Raw genomic sequence first — 24,260 nt, forward strand, 5'->3', positions numbered from 1 at the left:
ATTTAAAGTCATTTAAGCTGAGAATGAGGTAGATATGTTAGGATATATTGTTAAAGAAAAAAAATAAGGTGCAGAAAAGAGTATGTATGCTCCCGTTTGTGGAAAAAATGTACAGTGCACATATTATATATATAACATACATATTATATATGTACACATACACATTTATATGCATACATATATAACATGTATGTGATTATGCATAGAACATTTCTGAAAGGATACACATTGACAGTGATTGCCTCTGGTGAGGGCAACTGTACTGTTTGAATGTTTAAACCACATCATGCATGCATTTCTCTTCCAAATAAACAAGTCACTTTACTTCATGACACCAGATTTTAAAATCCGTGAAGATGTGATCAAGGCATATGCCTCTCTTTAGTGCCCAAAATGCCTTCTATCTTGACTACAGCAAATGTTTAAAAATAAAAAAAAAAAGAAGATAAAGGTCCCAACGATAATGATGCTAAACACCACGACTGTGATGGGAGGGATCCCACAGAGAGAAAAAGAAAACTGGAGTAGAAATTTAGAAATTAGCTGATCTGGATTCAAATCCTGCCTCTTTATCAGCTGTGTGACTTTAGACCACTGGTCCAGGTCTAAACCTGTTGCCGTTGAGTCAATTCCAACTCACAGAGACCCTATATAACAGAGTAGAACTGCCCCATAGGGTTTCCAAGGAGTGGCTGGTAGATTCAAACTGCCCATCTTTTTGGTTAGCAGCCAGAGTTCTTAACCACAGTCAAGGTCTAAGCTTCGATTTCTTCATCCATAAAGACAGGATAACAACACCTACCTCACAGAATTATGAAGAAGAAATGAAACAACTGACTTGAAAACATTTATATTCTGTAAAATGACACATAAATAAAAAATACCATTGTTATAAGTGAATGATACCTGTCCTCCTTAGACTTTACGGAATGCTTGAATTCAAACATGGAGCATTCATCCATTCCACTCTCCTCAGCCAATCAATACGCAATGTACGACATATGCTGGGGGTGGTGGAGAATCACTACTTTGAATTAAATTGGCTGTCTGGCATCATGGGCAAAATTATGGTGCCAAGAACAACAAACAACTACTACTACTATTAACATTTACTGACTACTACTGGTTAAGAGCTTGGCTGCTAACGAAAAGGGGAGCAGTTCAAATCCACCAGCTGCTCCTTGGAAACCCTATGGAGCACTTCTACTCTGTCTTACAGGGTTGCTGTAGGTTGGAATTGACTTGGTGGCAACGGGTTTTTTGGGGGGTTTTGATCATGTGCCAGGATTTCACATCAGTTGTTTCATCTTCACAATTTTGTGAGGTAGGTGTTGTGCATGCATTACCTCACTTACTTTTTACCACTGCCCGTGAGGTATTATTCCCATTTTACAGACGAGGAAAATGAAGTGCAAAGAGGTTAACTTGCTATTAAGTGGCAGATCTGGAAAAGGAACACTAGGCAGTCTGATTCCAAAGCCTTTTTTCAATTTTGGTGGTGACTTTTTTTTTTCCCCATTAAAAAAATCCAGGCTTTCTTTAGGCTCTGACTTACTGCTTCTCCTTCTGACACATGAGCTTACCACTGATATAAAATTCTCCCTTTAAAAACCCAAGGAGAAGCGAACACATTCTCTGAACACAGCAGACCAGTCTACTGTCCTCTCAGGGATCCCAGAATTTGGCTCAGAACTCTAATCCAAATGTGGTAACAATCATTCCTTCTCTAACACTGTTCAGAGTTAGGGTTCTTTCTACCTTAGAGGCTGCTGCCATTACCTGGAATAAGTACAGCAAGGGCCGGATTAAGGAATGTGAGGGCCCTACACACTGATAATCTGTGGTGGCCCCTCCTCTGCTTACTCATGCATTTGAATGGGATATGTGAGTTATGGATGCATGTATATGCATATGCGTGTGTGTGTGTCTTAGCTATCCATGATGTAACTTCTTGTCAAATGTGACGATCGATAATATTAGTGATGGAATGCAGAAGTCACATATTTCAGCAGAATGGGAGGAACTGGACTTTAAGATCTTAATAGGGTACTAAGATTTTTACTATATACCACATTTTCTACAAAAAGAACATTCCACATATTCTACAACAAAGAAAATGAGTCAGTAAATTTGGTTGTTGCAACAATTTATGCAAAATTTTGCTGATCTCCCACAATGAAAAACTGACTTTCAACAATTTTGCTTTAAATGGTTCATACTTCAATTCTGATGATATTTCATAATAAGTGCTATAATTATAAATGTACATATGGAACGATGTCGTAAAATAGAATTTAATCATCAGAAAACAAATATTACAAGCTACTATTTTATTTTTAGACAGATTTTTCATCTCTAACACATTATGATTAAAAATCTTCCTTTCTATTCTTTTCTCTTACAAATTCTTTAGTGATTTCATCACAATTAATCTGCCAAATAATATCTACTTCAATACACGGTAAGGATAATGAATCGAGACTTTCTTGAGCCATTACTGCATGCTTAGCGTTTCTGAATCTCTCTAGAGACAAAAATGAGCATTCTGTTGCATACTCTGTGATTATTAAAGTTAGAAATATGCATAAGCAATTTCAACGTCGGGAAATATGTGCTATATTTTATCTTCTATTATGGAATTATACATGTCTACATGAATAAAGTTTGTCTTTCATGAATCTGTAAACTGAGTTCTCATGTAAGAATGACACTGTTGCATCTCTCTATAAAGATGAGTATTTAAATCAGCAGGAGAAGCCTGCACTAATTTCTTGGATGCTTTCATGCAAAAAAAAAAAAAAAAAAATTTTTTTTTTTCTTCATGTAGTCTTCATCAGGTATATTCACACTGTTTAAGAAGGAAAATCTATTTGAAAGAGCTGCATACACTTTTGCCTTTCTTTTCACACAAGATCAAGTGTGTCAATGATGGTGTAATATTTCATTATGCAAAACTGATATCTGGCACTTAACGATACTTCTGGAGCACTTCTGTCATTTACTTGTTTCTTTTTAATGCTCTGTGATGGTGAACTGCTTGATAATCAGTATTTGGCAATATCTGTTTTGTTATGTTTTCAAAATCTCTTAAATTATATAAACACCTTGTTAATAACTGGTAGAGATCTGTGCATGTTTCTAGTTTTACTTCTGAATCTTGGAGAACTTGATTTGTCTGATAAAAATGCTACATTATTCCAAATAACCAACAAATACATACTCTAGTGTTTGCATTTTGCTGGTGATGTTTTCAGCTTCTCTTTTGGATCTCCTTTCTGTGACTGGTCTTCAGCAATATTTTCTAAGACATCTAGAATCTGTACGACTCCAGGATTATACTTGTTGCTACAGCATGTGCTTCCCAACGTGTATTAGAAAGGCATTTTAATACTAGATCATTGCCTAAACATGTTTTAGGAATTGCCCATTGGTGAGTATGCTGTTATTAGGTGCCACTGAGTCAGTTGGGACTCATAGCGATCCTATGCACAACAGAATGAAACACTGTCTGATCCTGCGCCATCCTCACAACTGTCGTTATGCTTGAACCCATTCTTGCAGCCAACGTGTCAATCTATCTCACTGAGTGTCTTCCTCTTTTTTGCTGACCCTATACTTTACCAGGAAACCCTGGTGGCGTAGTGGTTAAGTGCTATGGCTGCTAACTAAAGGGTAAGCAGTTCGAATCTGCCAGGCGCTCCTTGGAAACTCTATGGGGCAAGTTCTACTCTGTCCTGTAGGGTCACTTTGAGTCGGAATCGACTCGACGGCACTGGGTTTTATACTTTACCAAGGATGATGCCCTTCTTCAGGGACTGATCGCTCTTGATAACATGTCCAAAGTTTGTGAGACGAAGTCTCACCCTCCTCGCTTTTAAGGAGCATTCTGGCTGTACTTCCAAGATAGATTTTGTTCCTTCTTCTAGCAGTCTATGATATATTCAACATTCTCCACCAACACCATAATTCAAACGCTTCAATTCTTCGGTCTTAATTCATTGTCCAGCTTTTGCATGCATATAAGGCAATTGAAAATACCCATGGATTGGGTCAGGTGTCCTTAAAGTGACATCTTTGCTTCTTAACACTTTTAAAGAGGTCTTCTGCAGCAGATGTGCCCAATGCAATGCATTGTTTGAATTTTTGACTGCTGCTTCCATAGGCGTTGGTTGTGGGTCCAAGTAAAATGACATCTCTAACCACTTCAATATTTTCTCCATTTATCATGACATTGCTTATTGGTTCAGTTGTGAGGGTTTCTGTTTTGTTAGGATGCAATCCATACTGAAGGCTATAGTCTTTGATCTTCATCAATAAGTGCTTCAAGTCCTTTTCACTTTTAGCAAGCAAGGTTGTGTAGGTAGCAAAAAAAAATGTATAGAGTAACTGAATAGTAGAAAAAATAATCAACTGCTCCTGGACCACAATCTACTGTGCTACATCCTACAAGTGAATGTACAGCACATGGTGTGAAAATGGCATTTCATTAAGTTCTAAAATTTTCTGTGGCACGCCTTTAAAATGCCCTGACACATGGGCAGCATTGTCATAGGGCTGGCCTCTGCACTTAGAAAAATCAACTTTGCAAACTTCACATAAATAGTGAAATACTTGATTTGCAGTTTCTTCACCAGTATGACTTTTTAAGCTAGTAAATGTGATAAGCTGTTCGAGAAGTTTTCCATCTGTTGGAGATGTGTATCTTAAAACTTCTGAGGAAGATTAGGAGTAGAATCTATAGACAAACTGAAATACCAAGCTATATTTATTTTACTGAAAAGGATTGATCGAACTTTATAAAGTTTATTAATTCTTCACATGTTGTTTTAGGCATCGCGATGGGTTGCCCTTTCCTGTATTACCATATTTTGAGATGTGGCCTCCTAAAAATGGATCAAACTAAGCAACAAGTTCAAGTAAATCAAAAAAATTTCCACAAAATAGAACTTGGTTTCTTCCTCGAAAAGGTGGTCCACATTTAGCAATTGTTATAATGACAGCAATAGCAATAAGGTGTTGCAAAACGGCTTTCCAATATGGACATTTTTCATTAATTTGTGTTTCCAGTTCCAAGAATAAGCCAAAACCATGTCTTCGGTTTAAATATGACAACATACAATCTCTGTGAATTGAACTGTTTTCGTGTTTATCATATATTCGAGTTGTGCCAACAGCTAAAGCCATCTGTAGCAAATTGAGAATTAAATGATTTAGGACAACCATTTGCAAACAATATACAGAGCTGCCTGATGAAGAAAACAGTAGCCACTCCCTCTTATAATTTTCACCATTAGTTTTGTACCCTAGAAATATATTCTGGCTACAGAACCTTGATTGTTTACCATCTAGAAATTTTCGGTACAAATTTTCAAATGACCCACTGTGATGCTGACAATCAATCGGCCCTCTTTTGTTTCAATAATTTACGTCATTAGAAAAAAATTATTCCTCAAAGCTGGATTTGTATTTGTTATTCATGGGGTCTGCACATGTGACAATTTCAGATTCTAAAACAGTTTCACTTCCTACACCAAAATTAATTTTTTTCTTTTACTATATAGCAAGGAATGGATGCAGAATTTGGAACAAGTTGTTATATTTGTATTGCTATTAGTAATTCGGCACTAGCGGTATTAGTACAACGATCTGCACCCATTAAACTGGAGCATTCAATGAGCAATGTCTCTTCTGATTCATTACATTTTAAAAAGGAAGTTAATTTTGGGTTGTCTTTAGGGATTCGCCAATCCTTTTCTTTTTATCTACTTCAAGCTTTCATTTTTGTGTTCCACTTAGCTGCTGTTTCATTTTACTTGGATATAAAATTACATCACTTTTTAAATTTGGCTCTACTGAGCAAATAAATTTGAATAATTGAAAGTAAAATTTGTAAAACAAGTAAAATTTATAAAATAAATTTACATTCAAATTTGGACATTAACACAAAAATTTATATTTGGACCTCAGCAGGTAAAAAAAATGGGTTTGGAACATGTAATTTTGATCTTCAGATCTGAGAGACTCAAAAGAAATAGTACTTAGAAGAAAGCTGAAAATAATTTTATTTGTTGTACGATGTTTGTTGGCAGGCCCTTCACAGAGTGTTTTTCGCTTGAAATAAGACTTAAAAACTTGTGTGCTCACTTTCCGTCTTTTGATGCTGCCTCTTCAGAGTTTATTGGACTACTGCTGATACCCAACAGGGGCGAGAGTGATTGCTAAGAGCATGACACAAACACACGAGTATGATCAATTTCAAAACATGTTTTGGTTCTCTCTGAGCAGGCCAGACACGTCACAAGTCACGTGATTATAGCGCCAATGGCATGTTCTATGTGGTTGACGAGACAGAGCTGAATGTGAGGTTATGCACGTTTAGTTCAAAATGAAAAGGAAAGTATAATTGTTATCATACACAAAATTTATTAGGTACCAATTTCTGTTAGTGCCCTGCCAGCTCCCTGGCACCGCACCGGTGGCTTTTCCTTGTGTCCTGTCTGCTTGGCATCTTTGCGTTTTTGCTTTAGACAACTGGTGCCCCTGTTTTGTTGATGCACTAAGCACGTGCTTACCTTGCCTATTGGGTAGTCTGTCCCTGAATGTAGCCAAATGTGTATGCTAGAAAGATCATTTAAACTCTGAGACTACTTTCCCCTCCTTAAAAAAGAGAAGTCTAACTTCAAAAGCTCTGTGGGCTGGAGAAGAGTGGGAAAAGGTTTGCAGGCTTTCAGTTCTCTGATGAGAATTTTTTTCATTTGTGTAACAGCCTGCTCTATCATCCTTTATCAACTTCTTTTTTTGTCCCTAATATAATCACTGCAATTTCTGTCTCTAATGCTTTTACTCATAGCGACCTTACAGGACAGAGTAGAACTGCCCCATAGGGTTTCCAAGGGGTAGCCGGTAGATTTGAACTGCCAACCTTTGGCTTAGCAGCCGAGTTCTTAAACATTGTACCACCAGGGTTTCCAAGAGTCAAAGTTGACTCAACAGCAATGGGTTTGGTTTGGTTTTTTGGTTTTAATGTTTTCACTGAGCTTTTTTTTTATTCCATGAGGCTAGGCTAGATGCATAAGGTCCCTGTGAGGTGGAGCCAACTCAGCAGCAACTGACCACAAGGCTAGACATCTGGCAAGTGTGTGAACACTTTTTACATAGCTGACATTTATTGAGTGTGTGCTACTACATGTCAAACTCTGAACGAACATTTACATGTCTTATTTCATTTGATCCTCACAGCCATCTATGAAGTTACTATAATTACTCCTGACAAAATCATTTTGATTCTCCTGGAATCCAGATTTCTGGGTTCATGGAATTGGGGTGACCCACCCAGTCCAACTGCCCTTAAGTGTCCTTTTGAACCTTAAAGGAATGGGTTCCCTGAAGTCATCTTCAGGTCAAACAATAACTTTGTAAGCAGCTTAGTGGAGAGCGTTTTGCCTTAGGCACTGGGTTCTTTTGGAAAATCATTTGTGCAGCCAGCTTCTAGAACACAGGAACTTTAGGGTTTGACTAGAAGCTGTGTTTTAGGATGTATGGCATGTCCTTGGAGACCGTTTCTGTCACTGGATGGGCCCTGAAACCCTGCTTGTGCTTGGACAGTCTCTTCTTAGTAATTAACATAACAATGATCTATATAACATGCTTTTACTGTGTCCCCTCTTCCTGACGTGTTCAGCTGACGCTGCCTGATTCTAATCGTGTCCACTCACAATAAATACATTCCATTACTCTTATTTTTGGTGTTTCTCTAGGCAATTTAGATTTTTGACACTCCACTTTACTGATCTGGAAACTGGGGGTTAGGCAGATGGTTACTTGTCACGGTTGTATGTTACCACATGAAATACACCAATGTGAACTTGAGACAAACAATAAATAACTTTTGTAGTATATGCCAAATATTTCATGAGATAAATGAGAATATTACATGTTGTTTATCTAAGATTCAAATTTAATTTGGTATCCTCTATTTTTATTTGCTCAATCTGGCAATCATATCCAGGCAAAAGAGTAAGTGGCAGGACTATGTGACCCCAGAGCCCATATTTTCATCTACTACTTTACACAGTCTTCGTAATTAAAACCTTCCCAAATGAACCTACCATTACTCTGTCAAAACTCTTCCTGGAAGAGTATATGTATCCCAGATATAAGAGGTAGTTTTACTGAAGTATAGCAGGAAAGACAGCAATATATAATCTGAAAAGGTTCTTTTCTTTAACCCAAAGTAGACTTTAAAAACAAGTATAAAAAAATACATTGTAGATGTGGTTTAATATAGCAATTCTTAGAGCCTGGTAGCTTGGAAAAATTGATGCAATTATAATCTTAGTGAATCACCTTCTTCCATACGTGAATATATGAGTTAAGTTAACTTCCAAACTACCTCTCAGCATAGAGTACTATTCCCTGACCTATGTAAATACCGTGATTCCTGTGTGGGACAAAGAACTTGGTTTGGTCCTTGTCTCTGGTTGCTAAAGAGAGTCCTTGGAATTCTCCAGCAAACAAGGTACCTTTGTTTTCTAAAACAGCCAGGCAACACTTAAACTTGAGTAGGGGCTACACAGGTCCCACCCTGCAGAAAACCTCAGGAAGGAAGCGGACATGATGCAGTTAATCATGCATATTCATTAGCTATACATATGTCTTGAAGACCCAATGACTAGGGGATCCTGGACCTTGGAGTTTCTGGATTGGTGAGAACATCCGTACACAGGAGAGTGTGGCATATCTCTGGGGACAATGCAGGCCCAGTGCTGGGCACTCTCCTAGACCTTGCTTGATGCGTCTCTTTGACCGTATTCTTCCTGATGATGATAAATGGGTAACTGTGACAGTCTGCATGAATTTCATGAGCCATTTTAGAGAGTTAAGGAACTTACAAGGAATAATGAGTCTCTGACTTAGCTTAGAATGGCTAATTCAGAGGAAAGATCACAGACAGTCATATGGACAGAGTCCTATCTCAGGAGGAACCAGCTTTGGGTAGCTAGTGCACAGAAGACGGCTCTACAGGCAGTCAATTTGTGGAGAGCCAACTCTGGGTAGCTGGGTGACACAGAAAGGCTGCATGGTCAGTCAGTGAAGAAGGACTTCTGGCTTGTGTCCTATCCCCAGGTGGCTGGAGGCAGGTGGGAGTAGGGCTGGTCTGAAGGACAAGGAGTTGTGCAGACTCCTGACTCTATTGTTGGTCCCAATGACCTAGCTCCAGGTAGCTGAAGAAAAAGTCTGACCTAACACTGGGTAGTTAGGGTTAAGAGAGGAGATGCCATGACAAGTGACTGGCAATGAGAAATGGAAATGTGTGAAGGTGAAGCCTGGGTCTCCTTCCAGATGGCAACTGGGTTCATGGTGATTCTTACCTCAAAATGAGCAGTGAATGTAGAGTCTTGCCCACTTTGCCTTTTTTTGTAGTGCAGTTAGTAGCACTGCAATTCCCAAATTTATTAAGTTCATAGTCACCTTCTGATTTTGTTTTTAATTCTTATACTCTGATCTGATCCTGTAGAACTGTGATTTATTTATCAAAACCTTGTGTGGATTTGGATAGTTGAGCTGCATCTTTGAAAAATATAACCACAACCAGTATTTTCAAAGACTCTGGATTGTACTTGCTATAATCTGTTAGGTCCCTCTTGTTGGTTAAGATTTGATTGCTGGGAAGCAGCCGGCATACCATAATAAAGAATGCTTCATAATTTCAGAACATATGGAAAAGATAATTCTAAGTAGCCTCATAAAATACATGCAGTACTTTTTAAATATCTGAGAAAAATGGTCAATTATATTTAATGATTGTGGACCTGACAATGAAGTTAATGTACAGAGCTAAAACACGACCTGGTAACACGTGGAGTCGTTTTTATAAGTGGCTTGTAAAAAGCGATCACTGGGGGAACTTTGACATTTACAGAGAACACCAGGCATGGTATTTGTTCTCGTTCATTTCCATGCATTAGACAAAGCGATGAAGACAAACCAAATGGAAATGGATTTTATCCAAAACAATCAATACAGCCAAACTGAATAATCTCATGCAATGCCATCAGGCTTTTGGATGTTATGAACAAGAAATTTTTCAAAAGAAGTTTGGAGGACTCACAAAGAACTGTTTTTCATTTTGCCAAGTGAGGAAATAAATGAAAACAAAAACAAAACACCATTATCACCAGGAATCCATAAAAAATAAGCAGCAAAGACCATCTCAGAATAAAGAACTGTGTTTCCCTAGAAGGGGCCAGACAGTCTTTCACTAACATTTTCACTGAAGAAACCAAAAAACCCAAACCCATTGCCGACAAGTCGATTCAACTCATAGTGACCATACAGGACAGAGCAGAAGGGTCCCAAAGGGTTTCCAAGAAGCAGCTGGTAGACTTGAACCGCCAACTTTTTGGTTAGCAGCTGGGCTCTTAACCACTGAGCCACCTAGGGCTCCTCATTTTCACTACAGGCAGAAAATTTTGACAGCAACCAGCAGCATGGTTTAGTCCCATACTGCTAAGATAATGAAGTTTTAGAAAAGATATAATTTTTTTAACAAGTTTTTTTCTTTTTTTTAGTATTTGCTAAACAAAAAGTAAATGAAGATACACAAACCATTCTCGTCACTGGAGGAAGTAGCCCAGACTCCATTTTTGCTGTTTACTGTTCATTCTGAGCTGACTCTCAAAACTCAGCTAGCCAGAATACCTCATCAAGCCTTCGAGCTCCCCTCCCTTCCCTTCCTCTCACAGCATGCTCCCAGGAAGGACAGTCACTTAGTCTAGTCCCCCAAATATCCACAGGTTAACAAGATATTAACTGAGTCAAAATTTAGGATTAGCAAAACAACATTTAAGGGATCTCATGATTGTCTTGTGTCTGTTAAAGCATGCATTTTTAAATGTCAAAGAATCAGAAACTTTTTCTTGTAAGTTTCTGGATTTTCTGTAAACTCTAAAAAAATTCCTTTCATGGGAGCGATTTTGTGAATGCTTGCAAAGTGCTACCCAACCCAGATCACTCTATTCCTTCAATAAAACTCTTTGTTTTAATTTCAACAGAGACTCGAGTTCACTTTTCGCCAGCCATAAATGGATCCATCCTCCTGTTTTGACCCACTGCCATCAGAGGTGCCCATCCCTCCAATTCCTGAGCCCTTCCTGTGTACTCTGGGGCAAATCTGCCTGCTTCTTTCTTTGGCTCCCTGGTCTGCAGGCACTTAGTTTTAGCTTTCTCTGCTATGCTAAATTAACCAGTCTCTATGCTTTCCTATCTTTTAAATTTTGATGACATCTTGAGAGTACTGTTGAATAGCAAAATTAATAACAGACATCTTACTTTGATTTTAAGGTTTTTCTTATCCATGTAACCAAATATTAACCATAAAAAGCCTGACCCAAATTGCATAAGCCTACCAGAAACTGCTCTACAGCAACGTAAATTTGTCTTATCCTGATAGAAAAGGGTAGTTGTCAAACCATTACCTCCTAATTTAAATCTCAAGAAGCCTCACGGCTGCAGGTAGGTGGAGGGCCAAAGCATTAGCTGCCAGATAAGAAGTAACCATTTATCAGTTAATCTTAGGAACGGGAGGAGGGCAGGGTTCCATCAAACACATTAAGATCAGCCAACGGTTGATCTACACTTCTCCCTCCTCTTCTTTTTATAAGCCTCATTGTACCTAGCTTCTTTGAGTCATGTGTTGTTTCTGGAATCAAAATGGTCTCCCTATATGCATACAGAGTAAGTCCTCAGAATAAACCTTACGTTCAAATTTCAGTGAGTTTTGATTATTTTTAACAATCGTCATCGCCTCTCTTGTTCCCTGTGTCCTTGAAGATCTATGAGTTTTACTGTCATTTTAGTGCAGTTTATGTGGGAGTAAAGAAAAAAGCATATGGCTACCTTAAACTTCATTTTAAAAGGTTTTGCAACATATAAAAAAAAAAATCACTTAATCATGGCCTCAGAGATCATAGCAGGAGGTTGATAAGGCATTAAAAAAAAAAAAAAAAAAAACCTCAAAACACTTCCCAATCATCAGAAAAGTATTCTGGAGAGCCTTTCTTTCTATTTTACCTGTTTTTAAGGAAGTGTTCTAAGGAAGAGAACTGTCATAAATCAGCATGCTGCTGGGATTTTATCCGACCTGCTAAATGGTATTAAAGAGCTTTTCCTCTCAAAGCACCTTCCTGTATCTTTATGCCTACTGTCATTGCTGCTGGTGGTGTTATTGGCTGCCATCAGGTTGGCCCTGGATTCATGGTCACCCCATGCAAAACAAAACAAAGCGCCACCTGGTCCTGCGCCATGCCCACGATCAGTTGCTTACTGGACCGTTGTAGACCTAGCCTGTACAGTTTTCACTGGCTGATTTCTGGAAGCAGATCATCAGGCCTTTTCTCCTTGCCTGTCTTAGTCTGGAAGCTCTGCTGGAACCTGTTCAGCATCATAGCAACACATAAGCCCCCACTGACAGGAGGAGGGGGTGGCTGCATATTAAAAAAAACAGTTGCCATTGAGTACATTCTGACTCGTGGTGACCCATGTGTGTCGGTGTAGAATGGTGCTCCATGAGGTTCTCATGGCTGATTTTTTGGAAGTAGACCTTCAGGCTTTCTTCTGAGGCTCTTCTGCATGGACTCAAACCTCCATCCTTTGGGTTGGCAGCCAAACATGTTAACCGTTTGTGCCACCCAAGGACTCTTTTAGGTCTAGTAAAATAGAATCCCAAATGTTTGAGTTTACTTATGTTGGGAACTCTTAGAAGAAGACTTAGTGGGAATCAATTCCCTTGTCAAGAGATGAAGCTATGGGGTCTAGAAAAAGTCCCACTGCTTGCTAGAAACATCTTGGCATGCCCCAGTGGATTTCTAGTTGTAGAATTGCAGCTGGTCTCACTAAACTGCATCTGAATGCGAGAAGAAAATTAGACTGCCTGAGACCTCTGTATAATCTTATACTTGACTTACTGGAATCAAACAAAAACTTGGCTCACCAAATTTGAACCTGGTGATAATGAGTATACTAATGTCTCCAGCAGTCCTTGGTGGTGTTTTACATCCTAGCACTTAACTGCAGGCTATAGTCAGCTTCATGGCATGAGAGGCGATAATCACAAAGGTATTGTAGAGAAAAACTTGAATGCTGTTTCAAGTTAAAACAGAGAGGTTCATTAAGGGTTTAAAACTATTGCAACTGGGAAACTACACAGCCCATTGAAAATGGGGCCATTTGTCCCGGGGCAGTTTCGTTATACAAGTATTCTTATGGGGTAAAAAGAGGAACCAAACCACAGGGACGGCAATTACAGGAAAATCACGGAATACTGTAATAATCACACTCTGATTGGTTATACAGACAGTTTCAAGTCATGGTCACAAGATGCTTACATGTAATTTCTTTATCTATCTTGCAGAAATATCTTGTTGGCAGCAGCACCAAGTCAGCACTCTTCCTGAGTATGTGTATTTTGAGGATGTAGACGGTCACTTGCGTAAAACCCCCCTGGGGCATATGGTTTCACATCCTGGTTTTGAAGACTGAGGGAAAACATGTTTTTCTCAAAAAAAAAAAAAATAGCTTTTAGTCTAGAAATCCAGGTTAAAACTAGATAGCATGGTCAGCATGTTATGCCTGGGTCCCATTGACTGCACTGAAACCTGTCTTTGCCTGAAACAAAGGAAAGGCCTAAGCCATTACTTTCATAAAAAATTTAACATGAAGCAGTCCAAAGAATCTACCTAGAAAAAACACGTTTCACTGATATCAGATGATCTGTGTGTACAAATGGGTACACTACACGTTGTACCATCAACACGGTAGATGAGATTTTTAAAAAGTAATGAAAAAGTGACCTGCTTGAAGGGTAAGGCAAGGTTCAAAGATCTGAATTAAAATCAAAGATAGAAGAATAACTCCCATGATAACTTACTGAGAAGGAAGTCACCTTCCTCAACTACTCGTGTTTCTGTATCACTATGAATAAGTAAAAAACAACATTCTCTAAGTCTCCTATTAGACCCTAAGATGAATGCAATACCTGAAGCTAAACCAGATATGAGCCAACACCAGGATACAATAAAGTAAAGGCATCATACTGGAAAACCAAACCACCTGGTTACCATACATATTACCGTATTTGCACAGGAGCCTGATGGTTAATCAATAAACCAAACAAACCATCTGCCATTGAGTCAATACATAGTGGCCCTATAGGATGGGGCAGAACTACCTCATAGCATTGCCAAGGCTGTCACCTTTATGGAAGCAGACTGCCATACCTTTCTCCCACAGAGCAGCTGGAGAGTTCAAATCACCAACCTCTCCGTTAGCAGCCAAGCACTTAACCACTGTGCCACCAGGGCTCCTCTTCCTGATGGTTAGCTTCAGGTTATATGGCACTATTAGTTTCCCTGGTCTTCAAAAACTATCTTTAAAATTCAAATTTTTTTTCCCTCTCTTTTATCTTTTCAGTATTTCACAGATGTTTCCTTTTTCCCTTCCCTTGATTCCAACAAGAATATTATATCCTAGCTTGCCAGGAATAACAGTTTGGACCAGCATTTTCTTTATAATGTCCAACCACTGCATAAAGTTCTAAAACTCCTGCTTTGGGCCATGATTACCAGAAGAATGCTTTCAACTAGAAAACAGTGTACTCATCAGTCTAGCAGAGCAAAACTGCAGTATGACGTTGGGAGTTGTTTTAGAGATACTCAAACCAAGCACACCCTTTGCTCAAGGGAAAATGGGGGAAGGGTGTGAACGTAAAGATCTGCTTTTAATTACATCTAAGGGTTGAGTTTTACATCGGGAGCATAGTTTGTTTAGCACTTTCTCTTAAATAACAATTTGTATATCCTAAAAAAGGCACTGATTTACATGAAAGTCTCCAGAGCCGTGAGAAATTCACAACAAGCTACTAGGAGTGAGGGGGGAGCCCAAGCAAAAGGACCAACAACAAAATCCACATTACTTTGCCAGCTTTTATAACTTAAAAAAAAAAAAAAACCAATGGTAGTGAAAACCTGTATTTCACAAAGGCCGACTCCAGTCTTAAGTGGATCAACAGCTATAGATAATAATATGACCTGCGGTATTACCTTCCAGAAAGGGCCAGACAGTTTCCTAAGGCCTTCTCTGGGTAAGGATCACATTAAAATATCAGGAAGTGTTAGATCAGAGTCACACCTGAGGGGAAAGCAGTTTCCTGGAACACAAGAAATGGAACGGGAAGATAGTAGAGCCAATATTTATAAAAAAAAAAAAAAAAAAAAGGCTCTGCAGATAAAACGTTTTTATCTTTGCACTACCAGGTTTACTTTGTGAAAGGCAACCCCTCCCTGGCTCTCTCATGTGCCATGGATTACAACCAGTGCATGGAGATGTTCTCGATACTAGTTTAAGCTTACTGTCACTCTCAAAGGAAACCCTGGAGGCATACTGGTAAAGTGCTACGGTTGCTAACCAAAAGGTCAGCAGTTTGAATCCACCAGGCACGGGCTCATTGGAAACTCTATGGGGCAGTTCTACCCTGTCCTATAGGGTTGCTATGAGTCGGAACATACTTGACGGCAATGGGTTACGGGTCACTCTGAAAAGATCCAGCTATAATTAAGAACCAGGGCAGAAGTGATCATTTTAACCTCTTTTATGAGGTTAAAAGATGTTCTGATTCAATTTAAGGATAAAAAAAATATATAGACATTTCAAGGAAAATTTTCAAATTATGACTAGGATTTTCCCCATATGGTATGAGATAGAACATGTACTATGAAAAAGCAGAAATGAATGACCCATTAAGCCAGGATCCCCCTCCTGGGTTCTAGCCTTAATCCAATGAACAAAAATGATCTAGTAAAGAAAGACAACAATCTGTAAAAATCTGTAAACCTTCCAATAAAACTTCAGGTTGCAAGAAGACATTGTAATGATTTTTTCAGGCTCCTTTTGTACTTCGATTTGACTCACAGAGGGAGAAATGATTAACATTTACCTAACAATGCTAAAGAAACAGTAAGCAAATCCTATACAGAATGGAGAGAATAGAGCTGATAATACCTTTCAACATCCTTGCAACATGCTTTACAAAGCAACGAATTAGGAACTCCCAAAGCAGTGTTCTGGAGCAAAGCACTTCCATTTTTTCTTTAACATGTTTATGGTTAGCATCTTCCAGTACTGGAACAGGTTTATTCAAAAGACACATAAAACTCACCTTGCCTGAACCTAGCTCAGGCTTTAGGTTCCTTTTATAGAGGAAATAACCTCCACCAACCCCCGCGAGACTTCTAAAATTAACACTGCTCAGAACAAAGATACTGTACCCAACCCCTGCACTCTGCGGATCATTCCCAGGGAAGAGAAGTGACTTGTCTAGGTGCATTTTCCTAATTAGTAAGCAAAGCCCACTGGTACGCAGCACCCTGGCCGAGACAGCAAATGGCCAATACTGCCATTAAGCTCCATCCTACATACCAGGGCTTTACTGGAGGTTCCTGAAATTTCACTGCCAGGGAAATTTATTTCTTTGCCATATTTCTGTATAAGAGCTTTAAGCAGTTCTTTCGAATCCACACTATTATGAACTATAAAACTCTTGGTTTAATCTCCAGCCACATAAAATTAAGAAACAAAAACAAAAAAACCCTCAGGATTCAACCACGCTTTAAGCACATCACAATCATCCACAACAACATAAACAAACAAAAGCGCTGGGCTAGGATTTCCCCCCATCTGAATGCCTGACGTAGTCTGGCAAGAGATGGGAAAGAAAAAAAAAATGATATGATTAACAAGAACTTTTACAGATTTATGTTTTAAGCCTACAGTTGACTGACTCAGAGTTAAAAACTACAAAATGCCAAAATAATTTATATTTGAGGTATAACTAGATTCAGAGAAGGAATGTGGAAATGTTTGGCAGAAGTGAGGCTTAATCAACATCTTATACTGCACACTTCAAATTCGGGAGTATATTCCCTTTCAAGAAATTAAATATAAAATGTTACTTATGCTAAAGGAGAGCTACCTGATGGCAGGAAGGCCTGCACTGCCCCCTCCTGGCCAGGAGACTCGCTGGTAAGTGCTCCAGGATCAGACACAACTCATCAAACCAACTCAGTCAGACTTAATATATGTGAATAATAATGCCTTTCTCTACAAAAGGCATAATTAGTCTTCCAAAATGCATTCACATGTGTGTCCTTCCATTTTTTCTGCTTCAGAATTTGATGTGAGCACTGTTATCTGGAAGAGGACAAAGCTACATTCTTAACTAGAAGAGAAGTATTTGAGATCACCTTAAAAAGAAAAAATAGTCCACAAAGAGGACTGAGTTTTAAAGAAAACGACTCACAGAAGTTGTGTCTTAGTAGGCTAAATAGTATTCTTCAAACTCAACCAATATGAAGCACAAAGATCAGAAAATTCAATTTTCTCAATTTAAAATGGTTCGATCAAGGAGAGTTTTTAAAATATCTCACTAAAATTGAAGGCAAGAATATTTACTTCTTTCAGAAGTCCTTTAGCACTTGCTCAGGTGAAGAAAAAATGAGTAAACCAGCAAAAAAGGGATGACTACCAATGACTTGATATTTAAATAAACTATTATGTATTAAGTGGCCAACAAAAAAGAAGCTAGCATAGTCAGAAATGAAAGTTTTCAAGGAACACAAACCATGTTTTGACTCCAACTGTCTGAGAAGGGAGGAAACTATTATCACATCTATTCTAGAGTTTCAGAGATATAAAATATATGCTCCTAGGATTTTCTGACCTTTTTTGTTATGAGTTGGAACCCATCCTAGGAGCATATAATGAATTAATGGTACTTTATCTTTTTTTGGAAATGGGGAGGTTAGAGAGGTAGAATTCCTTCCAATTATCAGATTAGACATCCTGCTCTTTGGATGAAGAACGAGATGATCAAAATGTGTTGTTTACATAAATAGCAGGAAGAAACCCTGATCTGATTTTAAGTGCTAAAAAACTACTGCTAGATATAATGTGAATGAGATTTCTGATTATGACACCTGGAGTAAAAACATATGCACTGTGGCTAAGAATATATGTTGACAGGTATTTACAGAAGTTTTTTTTTTATAGTTTAATTCAGTTTACTTCATGGAGGGAACAAGAACGGCCAGAAAAATGTTCAATCTGTCTCATTTCTCATTCTAATGATTTTCTATTAGCTACTTCTGGTGTTCAATTTAAAAAGACTGGATAATCCTATAAAAATATCTCTGGTGAGATATTGGGAGTTTGGATATATTCTTGAATATGTTATACAATCCAGAACTTAAGAGACCACGTTTCAAAAAATATAAATAAATAATTGAGTATAATCTCCAAGAGTATCATGCGATGGCCTGATTACAATTTTATAAGGGGCTTTTTAAACTGTTCACCCCTTGGAATATTTGCAGTAGTCCAAAGGAGAGTTGTTTGGCCTTCTCTTGCATAGATATGTATCAGATAAAAGCACCTGTACTATGTAAAAAACAGAGAAGGTAGCAGGTAGCCTTTTATTTGGCAGCTGTGCTAGATTTCACCATTACAGCATACAACCATGATTCTGGGTGAACACACTAATATCACAACGCTTAAGTCATCACCGGGATAGGGGCAAAGCTAACGATGACGATCAGTTAATTTCCCATAGCCTTTCACTGCGTACTGTGCGTATAATCCACATTCAAAAGATATAAAACAAAAATCCTTAGTACTTCTTAGTACTCCTTATAGAAGCGAATTTTAATAGCCATTTTGAAAAATACATATATGCCTACATACATTTATTTAACAATATTATAAGCCATTCGGGTATATCTCAGCAGGAGATAGAAATCATCACACCACAGGGGGTCTCATAACAGTTTCACTAGAAAGAGAGACATCCCCATCCAGGTCACAGTACAGGGCTGTGAAGACACACGTTTCTCCCGAAAGCCACAGTTTTTCAAAAACACTGAGGAGGAAAGAGACACATTTGAAAACGTACTCTAGCTAGACAATCTGCTAATGACTGATGGGGTCAGACCCCGCTATGACATAATCTAGGGAGATGGGTAACTTCCCTGAACGCCAACATGTTCCTTAAAGTCACACTAAATTTGTTTGCTTTATTTCCCCCCTGCCCTGTCATTTCTTGAGGGAAACATGTTATTACCAAAGTTTCTCCGTAATGTAAATGTCATATAAGGGGACTGCGAGGGAGGGGCAGGGGGCGGGAGCCTAACGTCATTCTCTGTGGGTCTGGATATACAGCCCCTGAGGAGGCTGAAATAACACGGAGACCCACCTCCTGAAGCTTTTCCTGCACATTATCAAGCCTCTGAGTCTCCACCATAATCATCCACATCTCCAGCCCTGGAGTTCTGTGATCCTATGATGCCATTATTCCATTTTTAAACCTGTGGAGTGGGAGTACTTCTGAGTGCCCTGCTCACACAGATGGTGGTGGGAAGACTCTCAAGAATATGTTGCATGTAGTAAATGCCCATTTCACTACGTAATTACACCCTTCACATTCCACAGGAGTAGAGATTATATCATCCTAAAGGCAGTCACAGAAAAGACAAGCGGTTTAATAGCAGCACAGCACAGAACATACATGTACAGGAAACATGGAAGAGGGAATGTCTCCTAATTAAATATATCTGGGGCTAATGCCTCTGAACCCAGCAAGAATGTAATGTAACAGAAACAGGTCACCCACTGTACATCAACTTCACGTTTTGATGTGGGGAAAGGATGGAGGGGAAGGCAAGAGGAACCAACTGGAAGATAAAATCAGACACAGTATCTCTATATTCCTGATGTTCTAAAAATACATTGCACTGAAAAATCATTTGTCAAGGCAACCTTTCTGAGACTAAAACCCAGATCAATGTGCCAACCAACAGTTTCCCACAATCATCTCCTCTTGAGCATGGCTTCACCCTTCTCACCCACAAACTAGCTCTTTATAAAACTGACCCATGCCACAGCAAGGGCTGTATCTGGAGTTCAGGTAGCATCCCTTTCACCTGTTCTCACCTGATTTTCTTAGAGCCATTTTATACATCTTGTTACTTTCTCACGGTCTGTCATTGCACGTGAGGCACTGGCAAAGACTACCAATTTTTTTTTTTAATCCTACCATACAATTGTCAATAGGTTTAACACAGTATTTATTTACCTTGGTCTCCTTAGCAGAAAACTCTGAGGAGTTGGAAATTTTCATAGACTTTGACCGGTGGGACTGCCTCCGGATAGAATCCTCTCGGGAGTATTTCACGGAACCTGAGGTCCTCACCCGTACCTTGCTGGTACTCTGAACGCTATTCACGCCAATCATTTCGAGGGTCAACTGGGGAAGGGGTTTGGAGAAATAAAAAGGCACTTTCCAACCGCTGCAAGGCTCTAATGCTGGAGGAACTCTGCAGGGTTGTGCCTGAGCAGCTCCGGAGCGCCGGTGAATTAGCTTTCGCTTAAGAAGCACCAGGCTGCCTCCCCCAGCATCTTTAACTACCCCGTTTGCAGCGAGTCTGATTGTTCCAGGCACAGCTCACGTCACCGGCTGCAAAGAGGGGAAAAAAATGCAATCCCACCCCTGCCACTCGTCTCTCTTTTACACACACACACACACACACACAATATTCACGCGCTGAAACAAATGGCAATTGGCCAGGCAAGCAATTCATTAACATTCCAAATTGCAACACTATTTCTCTTGTGATATCGTGCAGCCAGCTCATTAATGTCACCAACAAAATAGAGACACCACAAATGAAAGTCTCGAGTAATCTGCAAGGCACCATATGGGGTGGGAACTGAACTAAATTTCCAAAAGGGGGGGGGGGTGGAAAGAGACCCAGAAAAACAAACAACTGATGGGCATGAAAGGTTCAATCACGTACAGGCTAGTGAAAGGATGGGTAGGCACGAAGGCATCTCAGTGACTGTTTATTTTCCGCTCTTTCTTCTTTCAAACCATACACTGCCTACTAACAGCAATTCAAATTGTTTGGTCATTCTGAAAATTAAATGTTTATGACCTTCGACTGCTGAAACCAGAGAGTTAAACAGGAACTGTGTCAGCTATATGGCAAACCCAGAATGAAGATGTTTGGTTATCTCCCTGTCACACTGAAAAGTTAAAAAAAAAAAAAAAAAAAAACTGGTGGTTTTTAGTTCAGGTTAACTTTAAGTACAGCTTAGAGTGGGACCAATAAAGCCAACTCAGATCAATAAGGAGCAAGAAGTTTTTCCAAGACCTATAAATGCTATGTCAGGGTATAAAGGAATAAGCAACCTCCTGTATTAAAATTACAAATTGGTGATTACTAGAAGACAAGATAATTTCGGTTCCTGTTACATGAAGTTGGCAGCAGAATTCTCAAGACTGCACTGCCTCACTTATCTGGCATTCCAGGCATAGAGGGTCAACCACATACACATATTTTCCAGATAAAGGGAGTTTTAGTCATCATATAAATAAGAAAACTTAAAAAGAGTTTGTAAAAACCAATCTAGGAGGAAAGTGCTGCCTCATCCCACACACACCCCAAATCTGAACTTTTCCTTGATGACTGAGGATCACAGATTTTGTATAGTACATGATATGGCCAGGTACCCATGTTCCTGAGCACTATTCAGGTATGGAGGCTATTCTCCTTTACCGTCAAGAGACCCAGCCGGACAGGATTTCTGTTTTTAACTGTGCTTTAGGTGAAAGTGTACACAGGAAATTAGTTCCTCATTACACAATTAATATACGTATTGTTTTCAACATTGGTTGTCAACCCAGCAACCTGTCAACATCCTCCCCTTCTTGACCTTGGGTTTCCCATTTCCATTCGTCCAGCTTTCCTATCCCCTCCTGTCTTTTCATCCCTGCCCCTGGGCTGGTGTGTCCATCTATTCTTGTATACACGACTCAGCTATGCGTGTTGTATAGGCCTGGCCAACAGAATTTTTGAGTTTTGTGGGTTTTGTTTCCATCCCATGTTATGTACTCTCTGGCTCCCTCTGCCAGGTGCCTTCATGTTGCATCTCCTATCCTTGAAGCACCTGGTGCTTCAACTCTGCCATAAGCAAGACAAGAGACATTAATTCTGGTAGAGTTCTGCCTGAAATAATAATGGATCATAGTTTTTGGAAGATCGTGGGGTTCTCCCTTCCTTTAAGAATGCATGGAGATTAGAGTCTATGACATTGTTTTTGGCTACTTTGAGGTAAATTGTTTTCTTTTCCCAGGTAATTGAAAATATGGAAAAAGTGTCCTTTAGAATGATAATAATAATAAATGGAAGTTGGTAGTGACTTTATACTTTACAAAGCATGTTCTAAAGACATAAAAATGATGGTACTATAACAATATGATAAAGCTGATCATTTAAAATATACATAATTCTAACTTAAGCTTATCATGATCCTAAAGGCAAATATTATCTCCATATGATACAAGTAAGCCTGAAGTGGAACCCATAAAGGAACTCACAGCAGAGCCAAGATAAAAAATTCAAAAGATACAGTATAAAATACACAAAACCGTATCTCAGTAAGGTTTTAAATACAGAGCACTGCTTTAAAAGAAACGCATCTTTTGGCTATTTGCCAGTCACTAAAATGAGGAGTTTGACTATGTCTCCTGATGAACTTAATTTTCTTTTCTCCACTAGGAAAGTAAAATAAAAGAGAATGGAAACCATGTGCTAGCATATACAGAAATGGAATCTGTTATACAACTTCATTTCTGGAGGTTTAGCAGAAATATGCTGTTAAAAGCTTTTATCTTCACCCAAAGACTGTCCAACTGGCATTATTACTCCTGTGCCGTCACTAGTAATAACAACTTTCATCTGTTTAGTGCCTTTTACTTTACAGTAGTAACATACATTATCTCATTTTGATTCTCAACTTGACGATTCTGTGAGGTGGGTTGTGAGGTGTTATTACAATCCCCACTTTACAGAGGAGAAAAGTCAGCTCAGCAGCACATGACAGAGCCAGCATTCAAATTCTCATTTTAAACCATACAACGAACCACACTGCCTCTCGCATTCTACAACCAAAGACCAAACCTGTTCTTGCCAAGTTGATTCCAACTCATGGTGACCCCGCATGACAGTTTAGAACTGCGTAATAGGGTCTTCTAGGCTGTAATACTTATAGGAGCAGATTGCCAGGTCTTTCTCCTACAAGCAACTGGGTGGGTTTGAACTGCCAACCTTTAGGTCAGCAGCTGAGCACTATTGCGCTACCAGGGCTCCTCATGGCAAGTAGGCCAAAAAAACACCAAACCCACTGCCGTCAAGTTGACTCTGAGGCCTCTTTATTCCATGTAAGTGCAGTAGGCTGTCGCTTCTCCTTATCACACATGTAGGACATGAGCTTGCCTCCTTTCTGAAGCTTTCCTGCATTATGCCTCATTTGCTGTCCTTCCGCCTGGAACTCTGCTGTCCCCACCCCAGACATACACATTTCCCCCACTAAACTTAGACATGGCTGGTTTCTCGTCATTCACGGTTTGGCTTAAAAGCTACCTTTCTAAAGAGATCTTTTCTGACCACTAAAATAGCCTCCACATCCCAGTCGCTCTCCATCATAACCCCTATCTCCTCATTGTCACGGCACTTTTCGCTGTCTGAAACCATCTGCATCTCAGAGCCTACAATAGTACCTGGTAGACAAGAGTTCAATGATAACTTGTCGAGTAAACTACTTAAATACACAGTAAGTTCCTCTTCTCTACTGTGTTTCATGTCAGTAAACTTTCCCTTAAAAGAAAATTTAGCATAATTTCTATGAAAAATGAATACAGTAAATACATACATAATTTCTTTTCTAACTGTACAAAAAAAAAACGCAATGAAATTTACATTTGCCTCCTACAACAGTGGTCCAGCCCATCTGCCCAGAAATAAGCACTGATCCTCCCAGAGGTAAATCGACCACATACACCGTGTGTGTGTGTGTGTGTGTGTGTGTGTGTGTGCTCCTTTTATCATGAGCTACAAATGAAGGCATGATATACATTCCTTCTGTTTCTGATTTTTTCCTTAATAATATATCAGAAAAGATTCTACATCAGCACACATAAAGTCACCTCACTCTTGTTCACTGCTGCATAAGATTCCAGTGAATGGATAGATCATATTTTGTTAAGGTCTTATTATTACATGGAGTCCCTGAGTGGCACAAACAGTTCTCAGTTGCTAATCGAAAGGCTGGCAGTTCGAGTTCACCCAGAGGCACATGAGAAGAAAGGTCTGGCT

At 39.2% G+C, this 24,260-nt stretch overlaps 1 protein-coding gene across 12 annotated transcripts in view; it reads right to left on the reverse strand.

The window, feature by feature from the left end:
- PSD3 (pleckstrin and Sec7 domain containing 3) overlaps window positions 1–24,260 on the reverse strand; it is a 696,342-nt gene that overhangs the window by 136,342 nt on the left and 535,740 nt on the right. Inside the window, exon 1 of one of the 12 annotated variants that reach the window (XM_064272740.1) lies at window positions 20,180–21,125. The exons of the other annotated variants lie outside the window; for them this stretch is intronic. Coding sequence (XP_064128810.1) covers window positions 20,180–20,338 — 159 coding nt within the window. The 5' untranslated portion in view covers window positions 20,339–21,125. Of the gene's footprint in view, window positions 1–20,179; window positions 21,126–24,260 lie in introns of those variants that run through there. 12 annotated transcript variants of the gene reach the window in all.

The sequence above is a fragment of the Loxodonta africana genome, chromosome 19 (assembly GCF_030014295.1).
Source record: "Loxodonta africana isolate mLoxAfr1 chromosome 19, mLoxAfr1.hap2, whole genome shotgun sequence".
NCBI classification, from domain to species: domain Eukaryota; kingdom Metazoa; phylum Chordata; class Mammalia; order Proboscidea; family Elephantidae; genus Loxodonta; species Loxodonta africana.